Source organism: Paroedura picta, chromosome 5 (assembly GCF_049243985.1).
Source record: "Paroedura picta isolate Pp20150507F chromosome 5, Ppicta_v3.0, whole genome shotgun sequence".
NCBI lineage: Eukaryota > Metazoa > Chordata > Lepidosauria > Squamata > Gekkonidae > Paroedura > Paroedura picta.
This window is the reverse complement of record NC_135373.1, coordinates 30784877-30794190: the sequence shown is the minus strand read 5'-3', so window position 1 is coordinate 30794190 and position 9314 is coordinate 30784877. Positions and strand designations below refer to the sequence as shown.

Here is a 9314-nt window from a genome sequence, read left to right as displayed (position 1 = left end):
CTTTAAAACCCAACAAAGTTTTATTCACAGCATATGAGCTTTCGTGTGCGCGCCCAACTGAGCGCAAAAGCACCTGTTCTGCAGGGCTCGGTTGTACTTCAGCTCCTTAGAGGCGGCAGGTTTTGGTTTCCTCCAGTTTTAGGCCGCGCAAAGCAAAGAGCTTCAAGCAAAAACTCACGGGGAGAACCGTCGCCTCCAGCCGTGCAGCACCAGCCCGGGACATTAAGCGCGCACCTGCAAAAAAAACTACAGGGACCGGCATGCCTCTGTCCGACAGGAATTCCCGGCATGCTTTGCCGGAAGGCTCCCGCCGCTCCGCGCTTCCCAGCAGCCTTCAGGGAAGGGATTGACTACGAATCCCAGAAGCCTTCGCGGCGTGGCCGGCTGTTTGAGGAAGTAGTAGTAGTAGTAGGCTAGCGGGGTGAGTTTTTATGGGTGCAACGAAGCTTAGAGCGTGTTTTCGGGGGGGAGAGAGAACTGGGATCTTGAGTTGAGTTGGGGGGAGAGGGCTGGGACGGGGGGGGTCTTCTCCATGGGCTTCTGCCCCTCCCCATCATCCCCGTTTGCTTCCTCTCTTGCAGCCCCGGCTCCTCTCGTTTGGATGCCCCAGTGCGGGTCTCGCCGCAGCCATGAACCTGGAGCGCGTGTCCAACGAGGAGAAGCTCAACCTGTGTAGGAAATACTACTTGGGTGAGTGCTTGTAAGGCCGCTGGGATCCAGAAACCACCCAGGCCGCCTTCCAGACCGGCACGTTTGGATCTGAATCGAAGGCAGCCGGCTCCGGGGACGCTTCTGGACGGGCGGACGGCACTGGAGGGTGATCGAGGGAAAGGGCGTCGTCCTGGACCCTTTCTGCACACGTTGGTTAATTCATTTTCAAAGCACTTTAGAAGCAGATTTTTCCTGTTCCGCTCAGGAAAATCCATCTGCAAAAGCACATTGAAAGTGAATTATCCCATGTGTGCGGAATGAGCCCTGGTGTCTTGGCAGTGTGGCTTGCTTTAGAGCCACGGCAACTCCGGCTGCTGTGAGAGTTGCACTCTTCCCTTGAGTGTACCATTTTAGCGGCTTTGAAATGTTGTGATGTGTTGCAACTCAGTGGGGCAAATGATGGGAAACAGTTAACATAGACTGGAACACCGAATGAGACAGAGAAGCCTTCACTTACCCGACGAAGCTAGTGATAAAGGAGGACAGGCAGATCTCCTGGGGAAGGGAATTCCTTAATTAGGGTACCCAGATCTCATAGGTCCTTTTCTAGATTGCCACCTTTCCACTCTTGGAAGGCAAGGCCACCTAAAGAAGGACCTGGTTGGGTTTATATGGGAGTAGGTAGTCCTTAAGGGTGCTTCTCTGGCCCCAGAGAAGCACACCTCGCCTTGACTCAGGCCAGGGCTATTATGTTCCTGGCCCCAACCTGGTGGAATGAGCTCCTGGAAGAGTTGAGGGCCCTGACGGAGGTATCTCAGTTCCACAGAGCCTGCAAAATGGAGCTCTTCCACCAGGTCTTTGGTTGAGGCCAGGTTTCAGGGACAACTGGGGCCCCTACTCTGGCCACTCTGCGATCCTACACCTGTGATGGTTGACTCTAGATTGGGGAAGGACTGGGGGTTATGCCACCCTTTTACAGGCTTTTATGGTATTCTGGATTTATTATTGTTTTAATAGGGTTTTAACCTGTTTTCGTGTAACCCACCATGAGTCTACGGAGAGTGGTGGGATAAGGAAGGGAGGGAACGAATGAATGCTGGCACCAAACTATTTAAGGCTCTAAAAGTTAATACTGGCACCTTGAATTGGGCTCAGATGCTAACTGGGAACCAGTGTAATTGGAACAAGACAGGAGTGATACAGTCCCTGCAATCAAGTCCAGCCCACATTCTTAACAATCATAAGAATAGGCAAGGCGTGAGCTTTCGAGTGCAGGCACTCTTCCCCAGTATGTGCTTGCACTCGAAAGCTCACGCCTTGAATAAATCTTTGTTGGTGTTAAAGGTGCCACTGGACTCTGATGTTGTTTCGTTGTGCTGCTTCAGACCAACACAGTTACCCATTTGAATCCCAAGAATAGGCAAACAATGGTTCCTCTTTTCTCCTCTCTGACCACATTCTAAAGCTTGTTCTGTTGAGTCCTTCTCTGGTCTGACTCTTTATCTTGTTCTTTTTGTGAAATGTTGACAGAAACTGGGAGCAGATTACTCTGTAACTCAAAGCCTTATTTAGTAATTGTCCCATTTAGTTAGAAGAAGAAGAAGAGTTGGTTCTTATATGCCGCTTTTCCCTACCCGAAGGAGGCTCAAAGCGGCTTACAGTCGCCTTCCCATTCCACTCCCCACAACAGACACCCTGTGGGGTTGCTGAGGCTGAGAGAGCGCTGATATCACTTCCCGGTCTGAACAGTTTTATCAGTGCCATGGCAAGCCCAAGGTTACCCAGCTGGTTGCATGTGGGGGAGCGCAGAATCGAACCTGGCATGCCAGATTAGAAGTCCGCACTCCTAACCACTACACCAAACTAGACAGAGTCACTTGGTGGAAGAAAGAGAACAGAACTAGAGATCCTTTGAGAATTTACATCTAAGGCAAACACAGGTGTCTTGGAGAAGTGGAAAGAATCCATGACTGTAGGTATCTGCATAGAAGGGGATGGTATTGGAAGAGAGATGTGTCTTTTGGTACTTCAGTATCTGAAGATTCGATGTGTAGTTCTTAGGAATAACACAGGGTGTTGTCTCCATGCTTGTGACACCGTATAACCTCTGTGAAATCCTGGGGGCGCAGTAGTAGAAATTCTATATCTTTGTTTTTCCAAAGAAAAAGGTAGTAAAATGTGTTCTAACCTTCAAACAGTAAGCTATCGTTTATTTGGGGTCAAAGCAAGACCAATCGGTATTAGAGGACAGGTTGAAAATTTTGCCTTATCTTTGTTGCATGGTGGAATACTGAATTCATTCCCTAAACCTTAGTACTTAAGCCAGCTTGCTAAAGGCTCATGGATTTTTATTGCAGTGAAAACCCATGTGCGTATGTGTCTGAGTGCATGCGCATGTGCACACAGCAATTTCTTTCTTGACTCCTGTCTTTCCAGGTGGCTTTGCACTGCTTCCTTTCCTGTGGCTGGTGAACATCTTCTGGTTTTTCCGAGAAGCCTTTCTGGCACCGGCATACACTGAGCAACTGCAGATAAAACGCTGTGAGTTACGTCCTCATGTGTGCATTTGGGGGGGGGGAGGTGGCCATCAAGTAGAGACTGTCTTACAGCAACCCAGTTGGTTTTTCAAGGCAAGATATGTTCAGAGGTGGTCTGTATAACACCCCTGGACTTCCTTGGTGGTCTCCCGTCCAATTTTGGTTAGCAATCGAGGGCTGGGCTAGCCTGGATCTTCCAGGGCAAGGCATCAACAAACAGGTGGCCAGTGCCTGCCTCAGCCTCATGATCCAGGACTTCCTTGGTGGTCTCCCATCCAAGTACTGGCCAGGACTTCCAAGTTAGGGCTAGCCTGGACCATCTAGGACTGGATGTGCATGTGGTGGCGGTGGTGAAACAAGGGACTGGCAAGTGGCAGAATGTTGAAGAACAAGAGGAAGGCTCTGCTCAATCAAACAGCACTTCTTGGAAACTGCAGCAGTTCTTGGAAGCTCATAAGTGGCACAGGAAGATACCAACTTTTTCGAGGGGAGGAGATAACAGCTATTGCCTAGGCATCTCTTGTTCTCCCTTCGTCCCCCAATCCAATATTCAATATCTCTGAAGGTTCTGTTCTGCTGTCATAGCTTGTAGGGGTCGAGACAGACCTCCCCCGCCCTCCCCTGGAGATTCCCAAATGCCCTTTTAAAGCCATCTAAGCCTGCAGCCACCGGTTATTGAGTGTCCCCAGTTGTTGTGAATGCATTGGCTCGCTGTGTAATCTGCCCCGAGTCCTTATGAGAAAGAGGTACAAGAAACAACATAAATAAAAGGTTTGGCAAGGATCACTGGCTTGAATAGTGCCACGGTAAATTGGCCATGTTCCCTAGGTGAGCTTGGCTGTCTTACCCTGGTATACCTGGGAGGGAAAGGGGGACTTGACATTCACTTAACAGAGAGCCACCATGGTGGTGTGGTTAAGAGCGGTGGACTCTAATCTGAAGAACCGGGTTTGATTCTCCTCTCTGCCTCACATGAGGCCTGCTGGGTGACCTTGGGCCAGTCATTGTTCTATCAGAACTCTCTCAGCCCCACCTACCTCACAAGAACAGGGGTAGTCAACCTGTGGTCCTCCAGATGTTCATGGACTACAATTCCCACGAGCCCCTGCCAGCATTAGCTGGCAGGGGCTCGTGGGAATTGTAGTCCATGAACATCTGGAGAACCACAGGTTGACTACCCCTGCACTAGAGTATCAAAACCAATAGTTCTTCTTCTCCTTTTTGGTGTCACCTCAACTTGTTCCTTCTTCCAGATGTCCAGCGTTCGGCTGTGGGCCTTCTTTTCTGGGTGATCGTCCTCACCACGTGGATCAGCATCTACCAGACGCACCGGGCACGGTGGGGTGAGATGGGCGACTACCTCTCCTTCACCATCCCCTTGGGTACCCCCTGAGGCAGCTCTTCTCTTGCTGAGCACCGCGGGGAAGCTTCTGACTCTTTTTCCAGTGGACTTCCTGGGCGGCCGAGTGGCCGTCACCCTGACTTCCCCTTCTACAGAACTAGCACGGCATTATGCTGCTTTGACGAATTGGGGAGGGGGCTGCCTCTCAGTGTTCCCCAAGACTCTCCATCCGACGTGGCCCATGGTAGGCTATTTGCAAAAGCGGTCAATAAATATGTGGGATTCTCCAACTCCATTCGCTTATGGTGTGGTCCTTTTGAGAAAAAGGAGGTGTCGAGGCTGATTATGCCTTGGTGCAGGTATCTAACCAAGCTAAACCTGGGTTGGGTCCCATCAGTTGCCCAAGCAACACACACACTCCAACAGTTTTATTAAGAAAAATCAAAGGGTTAAAAACTTATTGTTCAGTACAAACAAGAAAGCTTAACACAGCACAGAATCTTAACACAGCACAGGCCTGGATGTACGACCTTGCTTTATATCTTCTCAAATTGGAGGTGACCAGAACTTATGTGGAACAGTGGAATTAATTTGGGGAACTGCATAATGTCAGCTGGAAAAGACTAGTCCAGGGGTCTAGTCAACCTTGTGGTCCTTCAGATGTCCATGGATGAAAATTCACATGAGCCCCTGCCAGTGTTTGCTGGCAGGGGCGCATGGGAATTGTAGTCCACAAACATCTGGAGGACCACAGGTTGACTACCCTTGGACTAGAGGATTCCTGCAAGGTGATCTCGGTCTTGATAGGGGTAGGAGCAGGTTAAGAGTCCTCCATTGTCTCTGTGTGCGCATGCTCCTGGGGCTTTGCGCATGTGCGGAGCAGATTCTAGAACTAAATACAACAATACACAGTACCTTTATTGGCATAACACAAGTTAGGAGCAAGGAAAACAGAATAGTCCTGCTACACCAGTCAATTTGAATTTAAAAACTGAGGACAGAATAAAAGTGACATCAGTGGCTTTAACACTCAATAGAACAGGGGTAGTCAAACTGCGGCCCTCCAGATGTCCATGGACTACAATTCCCAAGAGCTTCTGGGAATTGTAGTCCATGGACATCTGGAGGGCCGCAGTTTGACTACCCCTGCAATAGAAATTGGCAGATCAGTTTGCCATTTAAGTATAAGTATAACATAACTTTGCTGGATGATGAACAAGGGACAATCTAGTAAAATATGTTGGATAGTGTCAGGAGCATATAATTCACAAGGGCATTGTCTATTTTCGAAAGGATTCTTAGCAAATCTCCCTTGTAATACTGTGGATGGAAAAGCGTTGAGCCGAGCAAGGATAAACGCACTGCGATAAAGGGGGCTCGCCAAGTTATGGAAGTAAGCCGGCATTATCCCATGCTGCACTTGGAGACCAAGAGCACGGGGAGAACAAGTTGCTGGAACAGTTGGGTGGATTTTTTTGAAATTATTGATCAATAAGCCTTTGTTTAATTGGACACGTTCTGGAAGACTCGTTCAAAGATAAGATGTAATCGTAGTCAATGTCAGTTTGCTTGAGTGTAGTCAGGATGGTAGAGAACCATTTCAATTTAAAAGAGTCCCCTAATCAATAGACTATCTCAGGGGTAGTTAAACTGCGGCCCTCCAAATGTCCATGGACTACAAATGCTGGCAGGGGCTCCTGGGAATTGTAGTCCATGGACATCTGGAGGGCCGCAGTTTGACTACCCCTGGACTATCTGGTCGAACCCTAAAATGCAATTGTAGCCAATATTTAAAGGTGGAAATCCAGGCCTTAGTTTCAAGAAGATTATGGCCGATTTCAAGACAGGAATAAGGAACGCAGTTTGAAGTTCCCAAAATCTGCCAGATTGTAAGCTTTCCCATTTTTTATTAAAAACTGAGCTCCACAGAGGGATACCATATAAAATGTGGGGAAGAATTTAAGAGTCAAAAACACGACAGGCAGATGGGACAAACTGATTACCTCTAAGGAAGAAAAAACGGTATAGATGGGTAATGGAACAATTAGCTCGGGAAATAATCCTATTTCTATGCTTGGTCCAGTGGAGATTGTGTTGGAAGGTAATCCCCAAATATTTGAACCATTTGACCAAGAACTAAATAAAGCTGTGCCTGCCCAACTCAAGGAAAGGGGGTGTTACCATGCCTGTCCAGAACAGAGGGGTTGCCAAAAGAACTGCAGGATTGCAGGGAACATCCTCGGCAGACGTGTTTTACTGCTCGGGTTTTGGTTTGGGCATTCCTCTTCCCCCACAAGGCAGGCCGTGTGCCTACGACATACAGCCATTCAACTCTGAAAAAGGGCCTGGGACGCATTGTCTGCAGTTTACCAAGTAGTGCCTTGGAACAATGCACTGAAAAAGAGCTCTTTCACCCCTTGAGTTTGATGGCCCTTCCGGTGTCCACACCTTTGGAGTGCACCGAGCTAGTTAAAACAGCAGCGACACTGAGAGGTGCATTGCTGAGCACTGCATAGGAAGGGGAGGAACAGCAAACCAGGATTTTCCAGGCACGAGACGACAGGGAGTAGCTAACAGGGCGTTTCCTGGCAGAACAATAAAATCCACTTGGATGAGGTGATAGAGAACGGGTGGCCTGACGTTTATGGTTTCCCAGTGCCACTGCCTCAGGCATGGCGCTAAGTTGCTCATGAATCAGACTAGCTTTTGAATTGGTGCCATCCTTGTGTAAGGTTCCGATGCCATGTCAGCCCCCAAGGGGGTGGAGCAAAAGCAACCTTGTGGGACCACCCGCTGCCCCCTTTATGGGTTTGTTTTCCTTTGCTCATGAGGCTTGCAGACCAAGTGCTAGGTCCATGCCATGCTAGCAGGAGCTTTCTGCGTTCCGCAGGGCTTCCAAAATGGAGCTCTTCCACTAGGTCTTTGGTTGAGGCCAGAACAGTGGGGAAGATCACGCCCCCCCCCTCCCAGGGCTGGTGCTAGCACTTGGGTTGTTGCCTGCTAGGCCCCCTCCCCGATAGTGGGTGTATCAGTCTTTTGGGGCGCGGGGATCGAGTTATTTTATCGCCTTGTTCACTGTGGTTTTCTTTATTGGTATGTCCTTTTAATGGGGGTTTTAATGAGGACTTTGTGACCTGCTACAAGCCATTGTACGGGGTGGGTGGGATATAAATCACATGAATGAATGAATGAATGAATGAATGAATGAATGAATGAATGAATGAATGAATGAATGAATGAATGAATGAATGAATGAATGAATGGCCTGTAAAGTTAAGTACCACTGAGTGACCAGGTGTTTCCTTAGTTAGTGTACACCAAAGGTTCCTGATGTAGTGTCCAAGGACGCCCATCATCACCCTTCCTGGTGCCTGTGAAGTGATCTTAGAAAGTGGGTGGGGCAAAGCTAACAAGCCGTGGGGGAGTTGACTGGCTGTGGAGATTTTTTAGAAGCATTAGTTTGATGGCAGCTGCCACTTCAACACCAGGATCTTTGCTCGATTACTGAAGGCAAGCTGAGGCAGCCATTTTGGAGGGGACTGGCTGTGCCTCCAGTGACAGCCATTTTGTGGGTCAAAATTCCGCAGATTCAAAAAGTTTGGGGACTCCAGAGCTGATTCTGCACTTTCCGTTGTGGATCCTGCTGAATTCAGATTGATTTGAACTCGGGTCTTCGTCTACTCCCCCCCCCCAATTGAAACAGAAAGTGCTCTGCACTCGATTGGGGAAGCTCAAGGGGGAGGGGAGCCAAGCACAGAAGGAGCCTCTCTTTTCTTGAATGAGGAAGGCGGGGAGAGGATTGGAGACAGCAGAGGAGACGGACATAACAACAGGCAAATCTCTGCTGAAAGAAGTTAGGGCTTCTGGAGCACAATCACTTTAAAACAAGGCTTGCAACCGGGAACCAGGAAGTCTTTCCCTCTGTATCTGGACTCACCCTAGTTCCCCTCTTCAACCCCCTTTTACCCTCTAGTCCGAATCTTAGAAATCTCCTTTCTCTTTCTCCTCTTCTTACCTGCCGGAATCACCCCAGCCCCCCCCCTTCTTTTTTTGCCCTCTCACACATACACAAACACACACCGACTCTCAGCCAGCTTTTCCCCTTCCCTCTGGCCGGGAATCATTTTTTACCAAAAGCACCTAATGTTGGTTCCCTGCCTGTTGCAGTGAGCAAGACTTAGAACCAACTCCTTTCTGCTCTGAAACGTAAGAAAATAAAACCAGGGATTGAAATGGAACCATCTCAGCACTACAGTATGCCACCCCGACAGGCACTTTAAAATGTTTTTCCCCCCGCAAACAGCTTTCTTTTGATTAGCTCTTAGATTCTTTCAGGGGTTAAGAGAGAGGTGCAATACATGGAGAGATGGCCACTGTGAAACCGGTGCATATCCTCTCCTGTCAATTGTGTAGGAAATTAAAGGAGAAAGGCTACTTTGCATGAACAGAATGGGGGGAGGGAACCCTCTCTAAAACTCCTCTTGTATTACTGTGCACTAGTTCTTTTAGAGCCTCTTGTGGCGCAGAGTGTTAAGGCAGCGATATGCTGTCTGAAGCTGTCTGCCCATGAGGCTGGGAGTTCGATCCCAGCAGCCAGCTCAAGGTTGACTTAGCCTTTCATCCTTCCGAGGTTGGTAAAATGAGTACCCAGCTTGCAGCTGGGGGTAAAACAGTAATGACTGGGGAAGGCACTGGCAAACCACCCCGTATTGAGTCTGCCATGAAAACGCTAGAGGGCGTCACCCCAAGGGTCAGACATGATCTGGTGCTTCCACAGGGGATAC

General features: G+C 48.9%; 1 protein-coding gene across 2 annotated transcripts; it reads left to right on the top strand.

Annotated features, from left to right (window-relative positions):
* Positions 1–264: 264 nt before the first annotated feature.
* On the top strand, positions 265–4820 carry PSENEN (presenilin enhancer, gamma-secretase subunit). Of its 2 annotated transcripts, none has more exons than XM_077337069.1 (4): positions 265–421; positions 582–690; positions 3088–3192; positions 4442–4820. In XM_077337069.1, the coding sequence occupies exons 2-4, from the start codon at positions 630–632 to the stop codon at positions 4579–4581; spliced, it is 306 nt and encodes a 101-aa protein (XP_077193184.1). In that variant the 5' UTR covers positions 265–421; positions 582–629; the 3' UTR covers positions 4582–4820. The 2 variants fall into 2 exon arrangements, with proteins under 2 accessions (XP_077193184.1, XP_077193185.1); XM_077337070.1 differs by lacking the exon at positions 265–421 and adding an exon at positions 451–489.
* Positions 4821–9314: the final 4494 nt, after the last annotated feature.